At 41.0% G+C, this 25,499-nt stretch overlaps 1 protein-coding gene across 2 annotated transcripts in view; it reads right to left on the bottom strand.

Moving 5' to 3' along the window:
* LOC309613141 (uncharacterized protein) overlaps positions 1 to 25,499 on the bottom strand; it is a 241,430-nt gene that overhangs the window by 118,922 nt on the left and 97,009 nt on the right. For both annotated transcript variants that reach the window (XR_014235540.1, XM_082359696.1), the window contains exon 3: positions 13,257 to 13,477. Coding sequence is in view for 1 of the 2 variants with exons in the window: in XM_082359696.1 (XP_082215822.1) it covers positions 13,257 to 13,477 (221 nt within the window). In the remaining variant the exon portion in view is untranslated. The remainder of the gene's footprint in view (positions 1 to 13,256; positions 13,478 to 25,499) is intronic.

Below are 25,499 nucleotides of genomic sequence, written 5' to 3'. Positions count from 1 at the left end.
AGGAGGAGCCAGGGCTGGGGTTCTGGAGGGGAAGGGCAGCAGGGGAGTGGGGTTACAAGCATCTTTGCCATTCCCATCAGCCGGCACTGCAGGTTGTTTCTGGGCCTTTTTGTGTTTCCAAGAAGGTGTAGAAGGAGGTTGGCATTGCGGGCACAAGTCCTACACAGTCCACACAGCTGTCGTGTCAACTGGGTAAGGTGTGGACCAGAGGCCCTGGCACCTCTCAGTAAGCAATTAGGGTGTCAGTGGATACTAAATGCCTCAGGAGCCCAGACAGGTTATCCTCTGCTGAAATGTCATTAGAGGTCTGTGTACCTTGGATGAAACAAGATATCTATCTGCAGCCCTAGAAGAAGTGTATGGGGGAGGGGAGAGGTCGGCACCCCAGGCATTGTGGGACTGGTGCACAGGTCCACAGGGTGTATCTTCTCAGCTGCAAGTCCCAAGACCAGCAGCTCCCAGAAACGCCTGTTCTGAGTGTCACAGAAGCTCTCGGGGAATGCCTCATCCAAAATATTGGCCGAGTTCAAAGCTGTGTCTCAGTGTTTCCTTCCTGAGAGCATCCAAAGAAGATCTCAGGCTTCCAAAATTTTTCTATACCTTCTTTGATACCATATCTACTGTGAAAGTCCCACTTAGGCCAGCAAAATGCCCCTAATGCTGTATCACTCATGCTTATGCTTGTGCTAGGGCAGTGGTTCTCAGACTTGAGCATACATCAGAAGCACCTGGAAGACTCATTAACACAGAGTTCTGGACCCCACCCTCAGAGTTTCTGGTTCACTAGGTCTTGGGTGGGCCTGGGAATAGGCCTTCCTAACAAGCTCCCCAGAAATGTTGAGGCTGCTGTTTGGATCACACTTTGAGAACCACTGCCCTAAGGCAGAGTTCTGAAATGTATTTTTAGGTCAAAAACCTATTTGAGAATCCTTGATAACCCATTTGATAAGCCTTGCCACCACTTCCCAGAAAAACAATACACAAATGCTGAAAAACTTTGATTACAACTTCAGCATTCATTAGATTTGCAGAAATTCATCCATGAATGTCTAGGTTAAAAGAACTCCTGCTTCAGGGTCCAAACCAGAATTAACAAGTAAAATGCAGATTAATACAGTACAGGAAAGCAGCTTTCATGACTAAAAGGAGAGGCGTTTCTTAGCAAATTGGTTGAGTATTCGTTGTCTAAAACTAGACAACCTGGTTTCAAATCTGGCTCTGACATTTGCCGGCTGTGCTTCAGTTTCCTCATCTGCAGATGTGAGTTGATAACTGAACCTATTTCACAGGGTTTTGTAGGGACTGAATGAGTTCATACATGCCAAATGGGTAGAATAGAGCCTGGCACATAGTATACATGCAATAATTGTTCCCAATTATTTCAGCTCAGTTGAGTCCTACTGATTCCCTACCTCCTGACATATTCCAAGTTCCTCTTCCCCAGCCCAACATCCATTGTGACTATATAATATGCTTCCTCTAACACTTTAGTGCACATATACATTCATGAATCTGTGGAAGACACTGCTGGTTATTCTCCCAATATCAACTCTCATCTTCTATAGTACACGTCCATTTTCCAGACTTCCCTGTAGATAGGGTTCTGAATGAAAATTAAGTTCTACCAATAGACGCACTTGAATGAGATTTGAAAAGTAAAAATGAACCAAAGGAAATCCTGCTGTTTTAGATCTTTTCTGCTAGCAAGCCCAGTTGTGGAGACATGAAGTTTTTCTGCATTGTATTACAGTAACTCATCAACAGTTTTACGACTTTCAAGAGTCAGTTTTAACAGTATCAATAACAGATTCCTGCAGCTGCCTTTCTGATTCCCTAGATTAAAATATGGGACTTGTTCTAGTTCTAGAAACTAGAACTCATGATTCAATTTGGGTCCTCCTGATGTTCACCTTTCTGATGGGGCAGAGGTAGCAGGTCTCTCTGGAAATTATCCTGGAGCCTACACTCCTCCAGCCCTTGCAATGATCCTATGAGCCTCTAATCCCCACATTGAAAGCCTTTCTGCTCAAAATACCGAGATGGTTTCCATATCTTGAATTGAACACTGAATAATAGAGTCTATTTCCCTCACCCTGTTGAAAGTTATTAGGCTAAGATCATGTCTCATTCATCTTTGTATCCTTCATGTCCAAAATTGTCAAGAGAGGCTTCTGGAAAATGAACCCCTTAAAGAAGTGGGTGGAGCCACTAACCTAAGTTAAAAAGGGGCTTGACTGCCAGCGGACTGAGGCGGTCATTTATTTGTATTCACCAGATGACCTTTGAGGGCAGAGCTGCTATCAGACCAACCAATGAACAACACACTACCATCACCAAAATAACAAAAGGTAGGGGTTGAATGAATAGCTGAAACAGCAGTGCCAGCTTTGAAACAGGAAGGTGCAGACCTTCCTTGCTCCTCACTGTCGGGCAGTTCTCTCCTCTGCAGATGCCCCTGGCCCCTCAGAAGCCCAGTGGAGATGTCAGGAGATAATAAAGGGGAAGAGACTGTGAGTAGTTCCAACAGCCTGGCTTATGAATATGCATCAGGAAAACTGCAAAGAATCAAGAAAAGAATAAGTACTGCTGGGCACAACCCCAAGGTCTGAGGCCCAACATGGCTGGAGACCAGAGGGGTTGCCTGTGTGGGGTACAGGTGCGTGGAATGAGGGACATAGTGCAAAAACCTAAGACGCATACAGTGGGAAATCCATGCACTTTGGAAATCAGACTGACTCATGATCCAATCCCAGGTCCGTTGCTAATCTCTGTGTGACCTGAGACAAATTCTTCCAGCTGCTTTGAGCCTCTGCCCCTCACTCCTAAACTGAAGATTATAATCCTTATCCCAGGGGATTAGCACCCCAGCAGAGGCAGCACCTGGCACACAGCCCTCCCCGAGACCCCTTCAGATCCTCAATCTCTGCACGTCCCTCAACCCCAGTCTGGTATTCTTTCTAGTGTTAACACTTTGCCCTATAAAATAACTGATTTAGTGTTTTGTTTTCTAATGATGGTGCCTGAAGGTAAGTCACTGAGGTTTGTGTGAAGGGCAATTTCTCAATCCACTCATTTTGTCTGAAAATGCTTAAGGCAGGAAGTAAGATTCCCGGAAGTTTTTAAGTGCAGAAAGGATGGAAGGTAGGAGGGAGCTGTTCCAAGAAGATTGCTCCTGCCAGCTGGGGAGAGAGTGCAGGACTTGGCTTTGCTGCCCCTGTGTAATCATGTTGTCCACGCTCATCAGTGGGGCTATTAGCATTTGAGTCTAAGCCAGTCTTCCTGTGGCATCCCGGAGGATGGCTGCCTCCTTCCATGTACGCTTTGTAATCTACTGTAGGTTTATTACGATGAATTTCTCCGCCAGAAAGACCAGAATGTTTCCACTTAGTGAGAGAGACGGCTATCTCAGATATCTCACCCATCTTTTCACCAAGATATGTCGTATTTCCTTCGGGTAGAGAATATCTGAAGTTCTTCAGGACAAGTCTAAGCCCTAAAACACTGGGAGGGCTGTTTATCCTTTTAATGAGTCTGTGATGTTCCAGGGGCCCCTTGGCATCTTCTATGAAGCCTGTTGTTGGGTTTGTGGACTGAAAAAAAATGCACAACCTAAAAGTTGAGAATTATGTTTTATTTGGAGGGTTAAACTGAGGACTTAAGCCCAGGACACAGCCTCTAAGATAGCTCTGAGAAACTGCTCGGAAGAGGCGAGGGAGGAGCTGGGATATATAGGAGTTTCTGCAACAAAGACCAGGGAGTCGGAACATCAAAAGATTACTGTTAATTAAAGAAAGCCAGATATCTCAAGTTAAGGAATTTAGCGCTTTTCTATGTATGGGAAGATGCAAGAGTTTGGGCTCACTGAAATCATTCCTTTGATGTGCACCTCAGCTATGTGCAGCCAGTATCCTGTGCTTTCCCATCCTGAGTCTCCTCAGGGTGCATCATGGGGGGTGACTGTAGTGACTGAGGGCTTGGCAGTGGGCAGCCCATTTGTCTCCATCCTGAGTTCCCTCAGGGCTCACCATCGGGGTGGCTGTAGTGGCTTGATGGCTGCAACATCCTTTGCTTGAAACGGCAGGCAACATTTTTTATGGACAGGTTCATCCAGGACAGGTAGGACTCAGGGAATTAGCCTCATAGAAATTGAAGTACCTCCTAGCAGTGAAGACACATATACAGAACCTCAGTAACATCAACCATAGGGGAACTTGGAGAGATGGCCCCGATACCTCTGTGGAAGTAGAAATCAGAATTAGGAAGAAAACTGTTATTACTGGGCACCCATTATGTTCACAGCATTGTGGCAGGGGATTCTGTAGCTCTCACAGACTGGGCATGAAACAGTTACGCTGTCAAATTCTAAGCTTCAGCAGCCAGTGGGAATATTTGATGTTACTGCACAGGAAGCTTATCCTAGACTGAATAATTCCTCCATAGGAGGGGAGCCTTTTTGCAGGTTGAACCCTGTCTGGAAGCTGCTCTTTTCTTGTCAAAGAGCCAGGGGCAATAGCTATCATCCTGTTCTCCTGCTCCTGCCCCTCCCCAGCCAAGAAAGTGGTGCAGGCAACTCAGTGCCAACAGAGAAACACACAAAGCTCCAGGTAGAGATCCCCAGAGCTCCTACTGTACTTTGTGCACAGTGGGAGAAAACAGACCTCCTTCTTAGCTGTTGATGACCACCTGTATCTTTAAGTCCCTGCAGACCGAGAGACTGGGAATCCTCTACCATCGCTTTAAAAAATTACCAAGTGGAAGTGACCATTGTTTTGTCTACCTGAGCAGGATATAGACAAGGAGGAACTCAGAAAGGGATGAGAACAATGTAAAAACAGGATGACTAAGAAGAGCCTCTAGATCAGAGGGCTCCCAGATCCCTGGTGAGAGACTAATACCATAGGATGTATTGGGGTGCGATAGTATTGGGGTGTGTTAGGTATATGTGTGTGAGAAACCTGTTTTGCCAAGTGTGTGTATTATACATACAGAAGGGAAGAAAAGATTAAATAATGAAATAATAAGCAAGATGCCATTCCAGATATTATTCTACATGAATATCTGGCATTGAGGGTATTCTAATAATTCTTACAATTAAAATTCTCCTAAGAAGCTTTCTTTTTAGGACTTGACATTAACAAGGGTTATTCTCATTATTTTATGCCACTTGTTAAAAAAGAGTGTTTCAGTTATTCCTCATAGAAACACTGGGAAATAGTTCCCTATATCCATTTCATAGACAAATGAACTAAGGTGTAGGGGTGTTAACTGAGTTGCCAAAGCAACATAATTTATCAAGTGATAGAGCTAAAGTGCAAGTCCAAATATACCTGATTATTTACAAACCTGTGCTCTATTTACTAAACCATGCCCTCGTCACCCCCATCTGTGTTCTAATCTGTGGCATGTCCTCTTAGAGAAGAAGGAAGCCAACTCCAGGGGGAAGAACTAGGACAAATAATTTTTTTTTAATTAAACAATCCAATAAAAATAAAAGGAACAAAATATTTGTCAAAATAAGCCTTTTGACAAAGGAGATATACATGGCAAATAAGCACATGCTTAACATCATTAGTCATTAGGGGAACACGAGTAAAACCCACAATAAAACACCTCTACTTGAGAGCTAGAATAACTAAGATTAAAAAGACTGATCATATCAAGTGTTGGTGAGGATAAAGAGCAACTGGAACTCTCAGACATGGCTGGTAAGAATGTAAAATAGTACAACCACTTTGGAAAACTGTTAGATAGTGTCTTAAAAAGTTCAACATACACCTCCCATACAGCCCAGCCATTACACTCCTAGATATTTATTTACATAAAAGTGTATGTCCGCACAAAGACCTGTGACTACATGAATATTCATAGTAGTTATATTTGCACTGATGTGCATACTGTTATATATAGCAGCATCCATACAAAGAACAAGGTATTGATATACTCTAAGTCATGGATCTCAAAATAATTATGCTGAGTGAATGAAGGAAGACAGAAAAAGAATACATACTATATGATTCCAATTACAATTCTAGAAAATGCAAACTGATCTATAGTGACAGGAAGCAGGTCAGTGGTTACCTAGGGATGGGGAGAGCAGGAGAAGAGATAGATTACAAAAAGACATGAGGAAAATCGGGGGAGGGAGTAATGGACATAATCCTTATTTGAATTGTAGTGATTTTTCATGGGTGTAAACATATATCAAAACACATCAATTTGTACTGGTTGTTGTATGTCAACTGTACCTGAAAAAAATCAGTAGAGATAGGCTGCCAAGAAGATACAGCAGTAAGAAATAGGAGAAAATAAAAGCAAAATCAAGCAAGGGAAGTAACCTAAAAATAAATGCAATATAATAGTTAAGAACCCAAGCCGTAGACTCAGTTCTCAGCTTAACCTTAAGCAAGGCACTTAACTGCTTCTGTAAAATGCAGATGATAATAGTATCTACCTCACAGGGTAGTTGGGACAATGAAATGAGTCATACACATAAAGCCCTAGACCAGTGCCTGGCACTTAATAATGATTCAATAAGCACTAGCTATTATTATTGCAGAAATCATTGTTTTTCATCTAAAGTCAACCCTTTTCCATTGGAAAAATCTTAAAGTCCCATCCAGCTGATAAATCCAGAAATGAAACCAGAGGCCAGTGATTTCCAAATTCAAGTTTTCTGAAGGTCGATTCCTCCTCTTGAACATGGCTCACTGTGGCTCCTTGAGATTTTGCAAGTCAAGTGCTAAATAATGTATTTAACTGCCCAATACACTCACTATCCAAGCATCAGGGAAATAAAGGATAACAAGACTCCCTTAGTGAGGGTGAGGGTAAGCAACAAGATACTGAGTCACTGGGGTAGAGCATCACCTGGATTCTGTTGCACTGTTCACTCTCATGGATATATATTTGTTCCTTGACCAATTATTCTTGCTGCCTTGGGTTCTACAACCAGAAGGTCTTCCTCTGGCCAGTGTTAATCAGTACCAGAACTGAGAGGAGAATTGAGGAGCATTCCATCATAAGGGACTGTACCACCTTGGTAGTTCATTTCTGTTTGAGTCATGAATGTGGATCAAGGGTTGCTTTCAGGGTTGAACAAGCACAGGTCTCTGTTTCCTAGGCTCGAGTCTTTCTTACAGCACAACTCTTTTAAGCCCTTTCTTAGCCAAGCCTATTGACTGCATTGGGTTAGAGGAGGGAGGAGGCAAGGGAGACTCAGTTTGCTGGTACCCAATACCAGAGATCTTGCCCAAATTTTACTTTTGAATTTGGTCCACACATTTGTAGCATCAGTTTCTTAATATCAATCCTGGGGACTCTGCACGTCTCCCTAAATCTTAGATTATTGGCCTCTGCCTCCAAGTTTTAAGAATCATAGGCTGGAGTAGTGAGGAAAGGCTCATTTTTCCTGCCATGTAGCTCATGTCTCAACTTCACTACCCATCCAAATGTGCATTTCCAACTTTCCCAGGCAGGGATACACAGGAGAGTTGCTCAGAAGCAATCTGGGGTCATCAGGCTTCCCAGATTCTGCTGGATCCTCCCAGATATACAGTATCCTAATTAATGCACCAACAGTAAGACCATATTCTTAAGGCACTTGTTTATCTGATTCAACAGATTCAAATTCCTAACTACAGGTAGAAAGAAATTAATTCTTTGAACAGGGCTGCAAATCCACCCAGCTATTCTCTGTCAGCTATCAGACGGGCCAAAATCAATAACTTACTTGAAGAAGTAGCCAGAGGTGGCAATATTTTGACATTTTTCTACCAGGTTCCTAAAGTTCCTATATTGTGGGCAACACTCTGAGTTCTAGCAGAAAATTGATAATCTTTTAACCAACTGATTTTCTACCACCTAACAAGGATTGCTGGTATCTCAGCCCCGTATGGCAGAGTCCTCACAACTCCCTACTCTATCCTGACTCAGCCAGTTTTATATTAGGGGGATCTGTCAGTGGTAACATTCCTGCATTAGTCAGGATTCTTTTGGTTAGAAGTGACAAAAACCTGTCTCAAATGAGCTTGGGCAAAGGGATAACTTATTGGAAGGATGTGGGAGATTCCACACAATTGAAGGGGAAACGGCTAAGACTTCTGAGGGTAGTGACTTAGCCAGCTTTGGTCACTGTTGTAGGCCCACTACCTGGAATGGAGTCTGTTGAATGTTAAATGAATAAAAGACCAAACTACAGTAAGGGCAAGGTTGCCACTTGGCCTTGATAATAACTAAAACAGCACTTCATGCCCCAGGAAGAGAGAGGAGATGGGTCTTTATAATAACCAGCTTTGGGTTGTCTCCCCAGTCCATCTATTGTCAGAACTTCCCTGCTTCCATCATCTACATGGTGTCCAGGGATCATCCCCAGGAAGCCAAACTCATACTCTGTGATCCTTCCTCCTGGTCAGTGTTGACTGTGGCAGCATTGGCCACAGGATTGGAGTGTGGCCAGTCACATCTGCTCTGCAAGAAACTTTAATTGGGCCTGAGATTCAGTCTCTTTTTGGGTGGTTGAATTGGTTACATATAAATGTAGATACTGATGGAGGCTGTTATTCAAAGTGAGAGAGAGGAGGTTGGGGGAGACAGGAAGAGGAGGAAGAAGAAGGAGGAGGAGGGGGAGGGGAGAAGAAAGGAAGAAGAAGAAGGAGAAGAAGGAGGAGAAGGAGAAGAGGAAGCAGAGGAAGAGGAAGAAGAGAAGGAGAAGAAGGAGGGGGGAGGGGAGGGGGAGGAAAAGAGGGGAGGGGGAGGGAAGAACAAGAAAAGGAGAAAGAGAAGAGAGAAGAGCAGATAGCATTAGAGAGAAACAGAGTGCCAAATGCTTTTGAGGTCCTGGTCCAATTCCACTGCCAGGCTCGGCTGAATCCCTGTACTTGGGTTCCAAGAGATGTCTTTTTTTCCTATAACAATTTCCCCTCATTCACAGAAGCTAGCTCAAGTCCTTTTCTGACACTTTCAACCAACAGATACCTCCCACCAATAAAAATATGGACACTGAGAATTCAGAAGTATACAGATTTGCCTGTTAGTGAGAGAACAGACAATAAGCACCATGGCCTTTACTACTCCCTCACTCCTGAAAAGAAATTATTTTGGTTGCAGATAACAGAATAGAACTAATAAAAGCTTAAGAAACAAAGGTATTTTGTTATTGAACTAAATTAGGAGAGGGGAGGCAGGCCATTGACGGGTTTTTTGCAAGCCCCAATAATGTCACCAAGCACCTAGCCATCCTCAACTTATTGGTTTTCTATCTTTATGTTTTTGGTCATAAAAGGCTACCACATAGCTGGGCATCTTGAGCAAAATCCAGTGGCAAACCCAGAGGGACTATGCTTGCCCCCATTGTGTGACAGGTCTGATATCATGTTCCTGGCCCACCATCAGCCTCCTTCAGGGCCCATCCTATAAGCAGCTGTGATATTAAGAGAAGAGTCCATGATGGAGGTGAAAGTCTGGCACTGGAATCTAAGCCCTTGTTTTTTCTTCTCACTATTTTATGTTGGAAGAGTCACTGAAGCTTTCTGTCTCAATTTCCTCATATGTTTTTAAAAAAAAGGAAAATCGTTATCCTCGATGGTTGTGAAAAGTAAATGACATAATATATATAACTGTGCCTAGTTTAATACCTTGGAATTGACACATTTCTCAAAGAATGAGACTTTCCTTCCTTCTTCCTTCCAGCCTCCTAGTTCTCCTAGGGGAGAAAGTACAAGAGCCAGCTCAGGGAAAGCATGGGCTTTGGAGTCAGACAGATTTTATTTCAAATCCTGGCTCTGTCATTTATTAGCTATCTGGCTTTGATAAATTACTTCATCTTGCTCACTGGCAAATATTTACTGGGCACCTACTATGTGCCAAGCACTGTTCTGCCTGCTGAGGATACAGGAATGAATTAGAAAGACATACTCCCTGCTCTTTAAAGCTTATATTCTAGTTTGCTCATTTATTAAGACTAATAATACATTACATTCTATTATTGCTGTAAGTATTAAAACAATTCATGCAGAATACATGTGAATAGCAGATGCTCTCTAAATGTGAATTCTCGTCTCTCCTTCCCTTTCTTAGGCTCTATTGGATGCTGGAAAAAGTATTGGCTTGGATGTTAGAATGCTGGCATTCTAATCCTAGCCGTGCAGTTGACTAGTTAGTTGTGTGATCTTAGGCAAAGACTTTAACCTTTCTGGGTCTCAATTCCTCCTCTATAAAATAAGAGGGTTGTTTGAAATAATTTTTAAGACTCCTTTTGTTTGAATGAGATTCTGTATTTCTCAAAAGCAATCATTCACCTTGATATATTGTGGCAGAATGGGTATATTAGACTATGTGATGATTTAAAGACAAATTTATAACTAACATTCATCAAGGACTCACTAGGTCCAAGCATTGTGCTGTATCCCTGTTTTCTGCTTTAATCCCATGACAACTGTATAAGGCAGGTATTACAATCTTCAGTTTATATGAGGAAATGGAGCCTCAGAGAAGAAAATTTGGTCAAAGTCACTCAGCGAGTCAGAGGCAAAAGTGCCATTGAACCCACACCTGTCTGACTCTAAAAGCCAGCTTTGTCCTTTACTGCTACCGTGTGGCCACTGAGAACGTGTTATAAGACCAATTGAACAGAGTTAGTGACTCTATAAATGAATCAGGATGTCATGTCGGGAACGAGTGCCTCCTGCGTGGTTCATCCATGGGAAGACACAGATATAAGTCTGGGCCCCTTCTGCATCCCAGGTCCTATTCCTGGCTTCCCCTATAGCTGCCTCTCCCTACCTCCATCTCTGTGGATGGGTCCATGTGATGGCTGGGAAACCAAACATTATTGTTCAGGGATGATGTTTTTCAAATTGGACATCTGCTGCTTATTTGGCTGGGAGTTTGGCAAGTGTTTCAGTTTGTTGTGGTGGTCAGACCTAGAGGAAATAATTAGGTAGTCATGGCAACCAGCATCCCAGCAACACCACAGTGACGCCAAGGAGAGAGCACTGAACGGAGGGTCCAGATGTCCACTCTGCCATGAATGCTCTGGCCTCAGGTTCCTCAGCAGGGCGTCTGGAACTTCAGTTCTAAAAGTCTCTCAATAGGAGAATGAAATATTTAATTCCATATGGAAAGAGATAGGTCCTGAGATCCAAAGAGCACCTGGACAGGTGGTTCAAAATTCATACGAAGCTGAGAAAGACTAAGGAGGGGTGCAAAAATGCATCTATGAAGCATCCACTATGTCCCAGGAACTGTGCTATATGTGTTGTACCATCACCTCAGTTCATCCTCATGATATCCTTTGGACAGAGGAAGAAACTGAGGCTTAGAGAGGAGACATGACTTGCCTAAGATCACACAGCTAGATAGTAAAGGAATCAGAATTTGAACCCTGGTCTAGCTGATCCTAAAGCTTTGCTACAACACCTATACTTATCAGTGATCAGAACCTTTCCTAAGATCACTTCTGCTAGAAGTGGAACAGGGGCTGAGTGGAAGGTTAAGATGGCATCAGTTCTGAAGGCCATGTCACTTGTTGATATTCTCTCCCCTATGTTGCCCAACTTGGTGGGATTCTGCCCTCTGGCATAGACCTAAACCATTTTAGCCTAGGCTGAACATCTTCTCACCCCAATTATTTTAAATCCATGTTCTCTCTACAGTATTTCTGTTGTGCCCTAGGCAGTATACTGCAGTTGAGTCTGAGCCCAACTCTCTCTCTTTCTTTGCCTTATTGAAAAAAAAAATGACAGAATGTGCAAGATGCTCTCCAATTCCTGAATCATGGATCACCCCTCTGACTCAGAAGTTGGATTGCTTGTTACCTTATAGATCTTTGAAAATTCCTGTTCCCCTTGCCAGGTTCAGAAAAATCCCACTCTTCAGTGATTTTTCTTCCTTTTTCCAGCTTCCTCTAATTTTTTTAGAGTCTCATGATATTATTATATACCCTTTGCTTGGTGAGGGCAGGTTATCTGGCACTCATGCCTGGTAGGCTCGAGGAACAGATGAAAATTCTGATATTCCTGAAAAGTGGAATCAGAGGACCTGCCTTTGAGTCCCCTTTCTGCCACCAACTAGCCTGTAACTTTGAAGAAGTCAGCGGACATTTTTCCATGTGCCAAATGAGAAGTCAGACAAACTCCACCTGAAGGTGTCTTTCAATGCTAAGATGTGGCAATTCAAGTCAGCCTTCTAGTAAACAAAATTTCAATTCCCATTTGAAAGTTAAGATTGTTCAACCTGCTCCTCACTTTAGAATGGACAGGGTTACCTTTAAGATGGATGCAAATTCAATCTCCTCACCTTGAGCTCTGGATTTTTCTACTTCACATTCTCTCTGAGTTCTGAGGAGGTAATCTATGAGTTTTTAAGAGAGCTGTCCTTCTCTCTCCTGATGGGTAGAACACTGAATGAAGGGCAAATAGAGATGGTGGTGGTGCCAGCGAAGAAAGTAAACAAGTTAAATGATACCTTCAAAGAATTGAAGGCAAGGGTTGCCTGGGTCAGGCTATCCTCACTATTACCGTATTTCACTGTGCTTTGGCCACAGTGGATGATGGTGTAATAGAAAGGGCACAGCCCGTGGATCTGGTTCTGTCACTCACACCATCTATAAAAATTAACTTGAAATGAATCAAACACCTAAATATAAGGGCTAAAATGATAAAACTCTTATACGAAAGCATAGGTGTAAATCTTTGTGATCTTGAATTAAGCAACTATTTCTTAGATATGACACCAAAAATACAAGCAACAAAAGACAAAAAATAGATAACTTGGACTTCATCAGAATCAGAATCTTTAGTGCTTCAAAGGACACTATCCGGAAAGGAAAAAGACAACCCACAGAATGGGAGAAAATATTTACAAATTATGTATCTGATAAGACACATATCTTTAAAATATAAAGAACTTTTACATCTCAATAAAAAAAGACAAACAACCCAATTAAAAATGGACAAATGATCTGAATACATATTTCTCTAAGTAGTCCCCCCTTATCCATTGGGAATAAGTTCCAAGACCCACAATGGATGCCTGAAATCGCAAATGGTACTGAACCCTATATATACTATGTTTTTTCCTACACATGTATAGCTATGATAAAGTTTAATTCATAAATTAGGCACAGTAAGAATTTAACAACATTAATTAATAATAAAATAGAACAATTATAAGAATATACTGTAATAAAATTTATGTGAATGTGGTCTCTCTCTCTCTCTCTCTCTGGCTCCCCCTCAAAATTATTATACTGTACTCACCCTTCTTCTTCTTGTGATGATGTGAGATGATAAAATGTCTACATGATGAGATGAAGTGAGGTGAATGATATAGGCACCCTGACGTAGTCTTAGGCTCCTGTTGACCTTCTGATGATACATCAGAAGGAGAATCATTGGCTTCAGGTGGTCCTGGATCATTGAGCCATGATGATGTTGATGCTTGGATGTCAGGAGCAGACGACATGGAAGCTTGCGGGGTCCTGGGTGGGACGGAATGGGACTGCATGAGATTTCATCGTGTTACTCAGAACAATGCACAATTTAAAATTTATGAATTGCTTATTTCTGAAATTTTCCATTTAATACTTTCAGATGATGGTTGACTGTGGGTAATAGAAACCGCAGAAAGTGAAAATGAGGATAAGAGGAGACTACCATACAAATGGCCAATGAGCACATGAAAAAATGCTCAACATCCTTGGCAATCAAGGAAATGCTAATAAAAACAACAAGGACGGGGCTTCCCTGGTGGCGCAGTGGTTGAGAATCTGCCTGCCAATGCAGGGGACACGGGTTCGAGCCCTGGTCTGGGAGGATCCCACATGCCGCGGAGCAACTGGGCCCGTGAGCCACAATTGCTGAGCCTGCGCGTCTGGAGCCTGTGCTCCGCAACGGGAGAGGCCGCGATGGTGAGAGGCCCGCGCACCGCGATGAAGAGTGGCCCCCGCTTGGCACAGCTAGAGAAAGCCCTCGTGCAGAAATGGAGACCCAACACAGCCATAAATAAATTAAAAAAAAAAAAAAAAAAAAACGGTTTAAAAAAAAAACAACTAGGACAGAATTATTATTAGGGCAGTCAAAATACTCTGTATAATACTATAAGGATGGATATATATCATTATACATTTGTCTAAACTCATAGACTATACAACACCAAGAATGAATTGTAATGTAAACTGGACTTTGGGTGATTATTATGTGTCAATATAGGTTCATCAATTGTAACAAATGTACCATTGTGGTGGAGGAGGCTAATAATAGGGGATGTTATACATGCATGGGGGCAGGGATTACATGGGAAATTATACCTTCCTCTCAGTTTTGAGAACATAAAACTGCTCTAAAAATAAAGTCCTTAAAAAATTAAAATAAATAAATAAAAATAATAAAAAGTGTTGGGGAAGATGTGGAGAAATTAGAATCCTTATACGCTGCTGGTGGGAATGTAAAATGGTGCAGCCACTTTGGAAACCAGTCTGGCAGCTTCTTAAAAGATTAAATGTAGAGTTACCATATGACCCAGAAATGCCTCTCCTAGGTGTATACCCAAGAGAAATGAAAATATATGTCCACTTGTATATGAATGTTCTTGTACACAAATGTTCATAGTAGCATTTTTCATAATAGCCAAAAAGTGGAACTCAATGTCCATCAATTGCTGATGGGATATATAAAATGTAGTATATCCATACAACGGGGTATTATCTGGCAATATAAAGAGATGAAGATTCTACAAGATGCTGATAGATTCTACAAGATGGCTGAACCTAGAAAACATGATGCTAAATGAAAGAAGCCAGTCACAAAAGACTACATATTGTATGATTCCATTTATATAAAACATATGGATATATAAAATATCCATAATAGGAAAATCTATAGTGACAGAAAGTAGATTAGTGGTTGCTTAGGGCTGGGGGAAGAGGGATGCAGGAACAGGGGGTGATAGCTAAAGAGTATGGAATTTCTTTTTGGGGTGATGAAATGTTCTAAAATTGATTGTGGTGATGGTTGCACAACTCTATGAATGTACTACAAACTATTGCATTACACACTTTAAATATGTGAATTGTATGGCATGTTAATTATATCTCGGTAAAGTTGTTACTCAAAAAAGTAATAACCTAGGTTGGAGTTGTTGGTGAAGAGTAAGTGAGGGAATAGGGGAAAAAAGGTTGATTGGCCAGGATTTGATCATGTTGAGGCTGGTTAATAGGTACATGCAGGTTCACTATATTATTTTCCCTACTTCGCTATATGTATAAAATTTTCTACAATAAAAATAAAACAGCAAGACATAATAGGCTGGCACTAAATGCAACTATTACTATTATTATTATATCCTAGAGCCAAGCACTGAATTTAAGAACTTAAGCATATACCCCTAAATAACCCATTATACATCTGACAGTTTTCCTTTAACTTGCTTAAATTCCTTTTGCAGGAGTTAGCTCTTTTCACCATGGCCCCAGAGGAGCGGGAGAACTGGTCACAGACATGAAGACAGCATGTAACCCCTGATTTGCCCCCTTCTTTATCTCCCCATGGCTAATCAGTCACCCGCTCTTGCCAATTTTCCTTCCAAATGACTCTTATCTTCAGCCACCCTCATTACCCATGCCACCTACCTAGACCAAGCCCTTGGCAAATTCTACCTAGGCTACAGCAAGAGCTCAGCTTCTCTCACAGACATTCATCATTCCCTCTCCCGAATCTAGCGCCCATCTCTCCTACACACCACCAGCAGACTCTTCCCATGAATGTCCTTACTTATTCCTTTCCCCTGCTCAAAGATTAACAGGCTCTGCATTGCTTATGGCATAAACTCTTAATTTTTCTATCTGGATTCCTAATATCTGATGCCATCCTGTGAATCCAAACTTATCTCTATTTCAAAATTTGTCCCTATTGCTTTGATTTAGCACTTCCATCCACTGTGTGCTTTCAGGCATCCATGTGCTTCAAGGGAGGTAAATCTGAAATAGTCTTATCCAATCATGTTATTCCATTTTTCTTCCCAGTGACTGGTTTGGGAATGAGCATATGATGAAATTCTGAGCAGTAATCTAGGAGAGGAGGTCTTTTGGGGAAAGTACATCTTGGGGGGAAAAAAAGTATTACACATAAAAAGACATGGAGGAAGAGACAGGCCCTTTCCATCTGCCTCCAGCCCTAGACATCTAGGCACTGAGGAACAAAATGTGATGCCTGGAATTGCTGCAGCCCTCTTGTGACCATGAAGAGAAGGCCAAGAGAATGAGAGATGCTGTTGAGCTGGAGACGTAAATCCACTGAGCTGCTGAATTAAACCAAACCTGGAACTGAGCTACTTCTGCACAACTTATTACATGAAATAATAGATGTCCTTATGGTGCAACGCAGTTTTACTTCAAATCCTAAATCTTCGTGAACCATCTCTATATAGAGTCTCCCTGACTCTGGTTTAGGAGACAGCCAGACTCTGATTTCCAAGCCTCTTCCTGTGACTTATTAGCTCCTTGAATTTGTCAAGTTACTCACTTTTTCTAGTCCAGTGCTCCTCATATGTTAGCCTGCATCAGAATCACCAGGGGCGCTTGTTAAAACACAGATTCCTGAAAACGACCCTCAGGGATTTATTTTCAAGAGGTTTGTGAAGGAGCTGGAGAATTTACATTTCTAACAAGTTCCCAGGTAATGCTGTGGCTCAGAGGACCACACTTTGAGTAAGAGTGTCCTAGGCCTAAGTTTCTTTGTCCACAAAACAGACATGAGAGCATTCCCTAGTAGGTTTTATGAGGATTAAACATGATAATACAGATACAGTGCTTGGCCCAGTGTCTGGCACAGAAGTAGAGCTCAGAGATGATAGCTATTAATGTTAACTTGGGAAAATATTAATCCTGCAGCTGAGGGCTCAGTTTGTGCAAATTCCAGGTTCAGAATCATTTCTCTGGAGTTCTGGGACCTTGCATAGCAAGCTTTCCCAGACAAAAGAGCCAAAAGAAACCTGTTGACTGGGGATATTAACTAGGTGGCTGTGGGAGAATGACATGAGTGATTTGCTGGGATGATTAGAAATCATCCGAAATATGGCTAGGTTGAGAAGGAGCCGGGAGGAAGAATGGCCTTCACTTATCAGACTCCCATTAAAATGGTTTGTAGTGTGTCCCAGCTTTATCCAAATGATTAAAGAGGTGAGACCTTGAAGAGGGGTGGGGGAGGGAACCAGACTGGCCGCTGGCTTTCAAAGAGAGGAAGGCAATAAAAGATTAGTTATTAAATAAATGAAGTTCAGGAAATGATCCAATGTCTTGGGAGTGTTCAATCTCAGAAGACGAGAAGCTTCTAACCTTGTAGAGTCAAAGAAAATTCACAGAGACACACACTACCTCAGGCATGCCATTCTCCTGCAGTTTCCCAGGGTAAGGAAAAATTAAGAAGACTGAGAAATCTGGATTAAAAAAAAATTTCCATGAATTCTTTTCCTAAAATTTCCAATAGATCTTACTTTTTTTTACTTCCCAGCAGTAAAGAAAGGTTTCTATCGCTGTTGTTGTTGGTATGTGGCATAAACACAGCCCCTTACTGAGTCCTTAATATGTGCCAACATGATGCTAACATTTACCTGCATTATTTCATTTAATCCCTTTAACAATTCTAGGATGTAGGCTCTATTGATGTCTTTTAGAGATGAGTAAACAGGTTCAGAAAAGTGAGTGGCTTGGGTCATATGTCTCATAGAAGCGTCTTTAACCTGGACCCAAATGGTATTTTAACTTTTCAAATAATATGTACCTCTATTTCTCACTGTTCTCCCCAGAATGTCAAGTAGGTGTTAATATTCCTGTTTTTTAGATAGGGACCTGGAGATGTAGAGGATTTACATGATGTGCCCAAATGCCATCATGCATATGAAGCTGTGAAATCAGAGTTGGAACTCAGAGCACTCTCTCTACTGTATTACACTGTCCATGGAAATCACTCAGTTGTTTTTTAGAGGTAATTTGTATGACATACATATTTATAATTCCTTTCCCATTGATAAATGAGACAAAAGTTTCCAAAATCTCTTCTCACACTAGTTTCTTAGAAACAGTGTTCACCTTCATTCTAATTTTCATTCCTTCTTGTTTCCATTTCCCCCCATTGCCAGAGGAGGTACCACCTCTCCAAACAACTCACCTTCTGACTTTGCTATGAATTTTCATGTATGTGCGAACCCTAGAGAGCCGGAGTGACTATGTCAGAGATCTTTCTTCTTTTTTGTCCCTATTTCCTTTTAATTAGTCCTCACCACCTACAACTTGCAAAAGGTCAGACATTACTATCTCGATATTAGAGATGAGGAAATTGAGTCAACAGAAATGTTAAAAACATTTTCTACCAATACAACCACACGGCTTTAGTCAGTGTTCTTTCTGATTTTAAAGCCTGCACTCTTTATAAGTCTTTACCTTGAGTTGGCCAGAGATCTGATCTTGAGAAGAGTCAGAATCTGTCCACAGTCAGCTTAAGATCAGACTGATCTCAAGCAAATTGCTTATCTTCTCTGGTGTCTGTTTCCTCTTTTGTAAAATGGAATTTCTGTTAAGTTTGGAGGTAACGTGTAAAGTGCTGGCTACTGTGCCTATAGCAAAAGACATCAATAAAGGCAGATTTTATATATATGTATATATACACATATATATGAATACATACATATACATACATATATACATAAACTTATAAAAGTGTTACAGTGTTCGCTCTTATGTTTAGCTTTGATCCATTTTGGGCTAATTTTTTTTTGAGTTAATTTTTGTATATTGTTTAAGATAAGGGTCCAACTTTTTTTTTTTTTCCACATGAATATCCAGTTTTTTCAAATACCATTTTGTTGGAAAACTATCCTTTCCCCCATTGAATGGTTTGGTATGCTGGTTGAAAATCATTTTACTACATGTGTGAGGGTTTATTTCTGGGTTCTAATTTTGTTCCATTGGTCTATGTATCTATCTTTATGCCAATACCTCACTGTTTTGATTACCAAAGCTTTTCAATAAGTTTTGAAATGAGGCAGTATGAAATCTCTAACTTTGTTCTTCTTTTTCAAGATTATTTTGGCTATTCTGGGTCCCTTGAGATTTCATATAAATTTTGGAATGTGCTTTTCTATTTCTGAAAAAAAAATCATTGGGATTTTAACAGGAATTACATTGAATCTATAGACAGCTTTGGGTCATATTAACATCTTAACAATATTAAGTCTTCCTGTCTGTGAACACAGGATGTCTTTTCATTATTTGTGTCTTTAATTTCTTTCAGCAACATTTTGTAATTTTCAGAGTACAGGTCATTTGCTGCCTTGATTAAGTTTATTCCTAAGTATTTTATTCTTTTTGATGCTATTGTTTTCTTAATTTCTTTTTCAGATTGTTCATTGTTACTATATAGAAATGCAACTAATACTTTGCATGTTGATTTTGTTTTAACTTTTTATTTTATATTGGAGTGTAGCTGATTAACAATGTTGTGATAGTTTCAGGTGCACAGCAAAGCGACTCAGCCATACATATACATATATCCATTCTACCCCAGTGTATGTTGATTTTAAATTTTTCAACTTTGCTGATTTATTTCCTAGTTCTAACAGTTTTTGTGGAATCTTTAGATTTTGTACATATAAGATCATGTCATCTTTGAACAGAGACAATTTTACATTTTCCTTTCCAATCTGGTTGCTTTTTATTTCTTTTTCTTGCCTAATTACTCTGGCGAGGACCTCCACTATTATGTTGAATAAAAGTGGCAAAACCAGGTATTCTTGCCTGTCCTGCTCTTAGGGGAAAAGCATTTAGTCTTCCACCATTGAGTATGATGTTAACTATACGTTTTTTCAGATATGGTCTTTATTATGTTAAGGTAGTTCCCTTCTATTCCTAGTTTTTTGAGTACAGATTTACATTTTTTAAAGACACTTTTGCTACTCAGTGGAGAATGGACTGGTTGGGGATGAGCTGATAGCAAGGAGACCCTTTTGGAAGCTGTCACACTAGGGTTTTGTTTTGGTTTTGGCCACACTGCGTGGTTTGCGGGATCTTAGTTCCCAGACCAGGGATTGAACCCGGGCCATGGCAGTGAAAGTGCCGAGGCCCAACTACTGGACCACTAGGGAATTTCCTGTTATACTAGTTTAAGCAATAGGTAATGTCATCCTGAATTCAGAAATTATCAGAAAGAATGAAGAGGAGAGAATGGTTATAAGAGACTTTTAGGAAATAATGTTAGTAGATCTTAGTGATTGATTTGAGGTGCTAGAAAGGGAAGGGTCAAGGATGCTTTCCAGTTTTCTGACTTGGGAAACTGGATAAAGAAGAACCCTTTGAGGAATAATTTTGTGAGGAAAGATGATGAATTAGTTGAAGATGAGGCACTCAGGGACAAGAAGTTAGACGGAAGGGTCAGAAGCTTGACAAGAAAGGCACAAACTGGAGAAGTTTTGAAGTATTTCCATCCAGGTGGTAGTCAAAACCATGTGTATGGATGAGTTGAACAAGGTTTACACAAACAAATTCTTGGAGAGGCCAGGCGGGGAACAACCATAGTGAATGGACCTGATGCTATACTCTAAGGGGTCACAGGGCCTGGGGCAAATGACCACGCATGTCCTGCCCAAAGACTTTCCAATGTAATCAGCCAAGCAGAGACTGCTGGCTTGCATGCAGGTCTTCTCCCACCCCATTGTTCTCCCTCATTAGACCTAACAGAATAGGTTCCATCATCTTAATGGAATTTCAGGGAGCGTGACCAACCAATGGGGAGGTAATTAGAGTCAGGAGACACCCCTCGCCTTCCCCCTTGACATCATTCCACAGAGGCAGATGTGGCTCCAGCTGCAATTGGCTCTGTTTTTAGCAGCATTACTCAGAGCAGTGGCTGCCGGGAGCTCAAATTTGAGACCCTGGGGGTCTTTAATATGAGAAAGCCAAGAGATCTCAAGGCCGAGGCCAGCAGACCTGCCTCCTGTTTCAGGGTCTGGAAGCACAGTTCTTCAAAACGTCAACGTATTAATGACCTGCTGAAGGCTTGGCTTCCAGTGCATGGGATATGTGGAAAGAAAAGGTTATTTTTGTTGTTGTTTTTATACATAAATAACACAATCTGACTTTTCAGCACTACAGATAGGTCTGGGCAGCCAGGATGGAAGACCCCCCACCGGGGTGACTTTCTGGAGCCAGTTCTTACATGAGCCTGAAGCTCCAAGGGGATTTGGGCCTGAGCAACCAGAGGTCAGCATCTCTGTTCCTGTTTTCCCTATGAATGGCAGGCCAACTAGGGCAGGAGATTGAGATAATTGGCCTACATTGTTGAGGCTGATTTTTGAAATGCTAGATTAAACAAACTTAGCATGTCTGTGATTTTTGCCTCTTTGATGCAGACCAGGGAGGAGATTTTAGGAAGCTCTTTCCAGTGATAGGAATAATTAGCTCCATTAAGCAACTAGCAAGCAAATACATTCACCTTTAAAATCCTAGATCAGATGTCACCTTCTGCATCCAAACTTTTGCCTATATCATTCCTTTGGGGCCCCATAACATTTACTTCTGTTTTGAGCCTAACTAGACCATACTTTGGGCTTCTCAAAGGCAAAGAGAATCGTATTCTAATTCTTCATGTATCTGCTCCAGGGCCAAATGAGAGGTGCCTCATACACATTGTGTTTGAATGAATTAATGTATGGTTTTATTGTTTCATTAAGGCATTGTTCCTTCCCTCACAGTGCCTACTTCCTGTGGCTCCCACATAACTTTTATTTCTTTTAGCGATTGTATTAGTTTCCTAGAGCTGCCATAACAAAGCACTACAAAGTGGGTGGCCCAAACAACAGAAATGTATTGTCTCACTGTTCTGGAGGCTAGAAGTCCAATATCAAGGTGTCACAGGATCAGTTCCTTCTGAGGGCTGTAAGGGAGATTCTGTTCTGTGCTTCCCTCTTTGCTCCTAGTGGTTTGCTGGAAATTTGAGGTGTTCTTGCTTTGTAGATACATTGCCCCAATCTCTGTCGTCATGTTCACATAGCATTCTCCCTGTGTGCACATCTAAACTTCCCCTTTAATAAGGACCCCAGTCATATTAGATCCAGGGCCTACTCTACTCTAATATGAACCTCATCTTAATTAATTTCATCTGCACTGACCCTGTTTCCAAGTAAGGCCATATTATGAAGTTCTGGAGGTTAGAATTTCAAATTATGAATTTGAGGAAGACACAATTCAACTCCTAACATGTTTTAAACCTAGCAATTTTCACAGCACTCTCCACTCTCATAGCTTTTTCCAGGTCAGGGATTATGTCCTGTTCTTCTCGCAAGGCTGAGGTGTAGTAGAAGGAGCTCTCTCTAGAAGAACAAGTCACTCCTACTTCCTGGCCTTGGCTTTCTCATATGTAAACTGCAAAATTAGAGTAAATAATCCTTCAGGTGACTCCCAGCTCTGAGATTCTTGGATTTCTCTGGTACTCACTAGCCTCAGGGCCTGCTGTCTTTTCTAGGAATTCTTCCCTCATCATTAACTAGCAGCAGACCTCACCATCAGCATGTGACTGTTACCGATCAATGGCACTTCTCATTTTTTATTCAATAATTTCCATAATCTTCTATAGTTTGTTAATCAACATTTTTTGCTGGGTGTGAAGGTATACTCACAATGTAATTTTTAATAACCTTAAAGAAGATGTTATCCACACAGTCCAAAAGTAGTTCACACTCAGTTGTCCAAATGATGATCTAGCCTTCTCTGAATTCCTGTTGCATTAATGAACAACTAGGTCTGGTATCTACCTTGCGACCCAGACACCTATTGTTCACCTCTATCAGCCAGTTCTTTCCTTTATGCACATTTCTCTAGCCACATTATATGTGTATGTCTCTGTGCATCTCTGTATGTATCATCATTATTAATATCCATTCCTACCTTTATGCCTTTGTTTTAGACATTCTTTACTCCTCACATATTGCCTTTTCCCACCATCTCCTACTCATCAGTCAAGATCCTGCTGAAATGCCACCTCTTCCATGAAGCCTTCTTTTACCTCCCTAGGCCAAAGAACTCGCTCCATTCTCTGAGCTGTCATTGTACTATATGTGTATTTTCTTTCACATTTAATCACTTTCTACTTTGTATCTGCAGAGGATTCCGCCTCACCACTTTTCAGCTCCAACTCTGAGTAAATCAAGTGAATTTTCAAGTCTCAGTTTATCCATCTGCCAAGTGGGAATCATTATGCCCAACATCTAGAGTAGTTATGAGAATTATTTAATACAATAAATGCAAAAGTACTAGAACACAGTAGTAGGTGCACAATAAATGTCAGTTCCCTGTTTGTCATCTCCCGTGTCAGGCTGGTGCATTTGTTCATTTCTGTACCCCCCCCATCACCTTCTAGAACAGAACCTGGTATTTGCTGGATGCTTAATAAAAGATGGATACATGGATTGATGGATGGATAGTAAATTGAAGAACCTGTGAGAAAAGTTGAGAATACTCAATTTGGGCTACTACTTTTATATCAGCAATGCTGGAGTTGAGTCTTCATGGTCCAAAACCATGATCTAATTGGTAAACAAAGAAAAATATTTCTGGTCCTCTACATACAGGCCCTCACCCCATGCCCCAACCCCAAACTCACACATTATTTATTTATTCACTCCTATTCAGACACTCAAAATGCTAAAGCTGCCTCTTGGCTGCTATATTCAAGCCTGCCCTTCTCCCTGGACTCAACTTGTTCTATGTATTCTTTCTTGTTTCTCTCTATTTGTCCATCAAAATTTACATGCTCCCTGTGCTAATCACTTAGGACTCCAGTTGTCACCAAAAAAAGTCTTTAATTAGTAGCAGGAAGGGCTTAATGATATGGTATCATCCTCCAAAATGGCCCTGAATGAGCCTCACTTTATGATAGCCATGCCCTAGTGTAGTACACTCTCATGTTGAATAAGGATGACTTGGGTGATCCTTAGAATATTGAGAAAGTGACTGTGTGTGATGTCCAAGGCGAGGTCATAAAACACATTGCTGCTTCTGCCTTGGGCTCTGGGATTGCTCACACTGGGGGAAGCCAGCCACCATGTTGTGAGGACACTCAAGCAACCCTAAGAATAGACTCATGTGGAAAAAAACTGAGGCTTCCTGCCAACAGTCAGCACCAACTTCTCAGTTATATGAGAGACCCACGTTGAAAGTGGATCTTCTAGACCCAGTCAACACTTCAGATGACTTTAGCCTAGACCAACATCTGATTCAATCTCATTAGAGTCTTAAGGTTTGAACCACCAGCCAAGTCACTCCCCAATTCCTGACCCACGAAAACCATGAGGGATAATAAATATGTATTTTTTATTTAGGTCACTATATTTGGAGGGGATTTTTTTGTGTAGCAATAGATAACTAAGACATTGGGTTACCCAAGAGCAATTGATTCCTTATACCCAAAGACTAAGAGTACAATTCCTGCATTCCAGGAGGTACAAGTCCAGTGAGAGAGAGATTGGGAGCAGATGGAACTATCTTGAGTTCCTACAAATTAAAAGCAGGGAACACTTCAGTTACTTTGTAAAACTTCATGAGGGTATCTACAAAAGGTGAATATGTACAAATCCTAACATTCAGAAATTCCATTCACAGATATATACTCAACAGAAATGCATTCACTAAAGACACATGCAAGAATTTTTAAAGCAGCGTTATTGATAATAGCCCAAACTCAGGAACCACCCAGATGCCTGTCAACAGTAGAATGGATCAGTGAAATGTAGTATATTCACTGGAACACCGTGCAGCAACAAGAGTGATCAAGCAAGCCACAATTACACACAGTATGGATACATGTCTCAAACATCGTGTAGAGTAAAAAAAAGCCAGACATAATAACATCTATCTGTGATTCGATTTGTATAAAGTATAAAAAGGCAAAATTAATCTGTAATCTAAGGTAGTAGTTACTTTCAGAGAGGGTAATAAGGGGGCTGCCGGGGTGCTCGTGATGTTCTGGTTCTTGACGTCAGTGCTAATAACGTGGGGCAGATTCCTTATTTGGAAAAATCAGTGAGCTATACACTTATGATTTATGTACTTTTCTGTATGTATGTTTACTTCAATAAACAATGTACTTTTAAAAAAGGACTTAATTTTGAAAAACAAATAAGTGTATCTGAGAGCAGTACAAGTTTAAAAAGATCTTGCTTTATATTAAGGAGGGAGATGGGAAATTCCTGGTCTGCCATTAACTTGCACTGGGCCTCAGTTGCCTAACCATAACAAAATAACTAAAAATATTCATTTTGTACCAACTATACCTAAAGTATTATGTCAAAAAGCAAATAAGTATGACATTGTAATTAATTATAAAACAATATTTCAGGACAGATGATATTATACTCATTTTATAAATATGGAAACAGAAGTCAAGAGAAATTGAGAAACTTGCCCAGAATTACACTGTGTATCAATGACATGGGTTGCATTTGAACCTAGATCTCTG

Source organism: Balaenoptera borealis, assembly GCF_965194805.1.
Source record: "Balaenoptera borealis genome assembly, chromosome: 1".
In the NCBI taxonomy this organism is placed as follows: Eukaryota; Metazoa; Chordata; class Mammalia; order Artiodactyla; family Balaenopteridae; genus Balaenoptera; species Balaenoptera borealis.
Note: the sequence above shows the minus strand (reverse complement) of the source record. Positions and strands in the feature narration are given on the sequence as shown.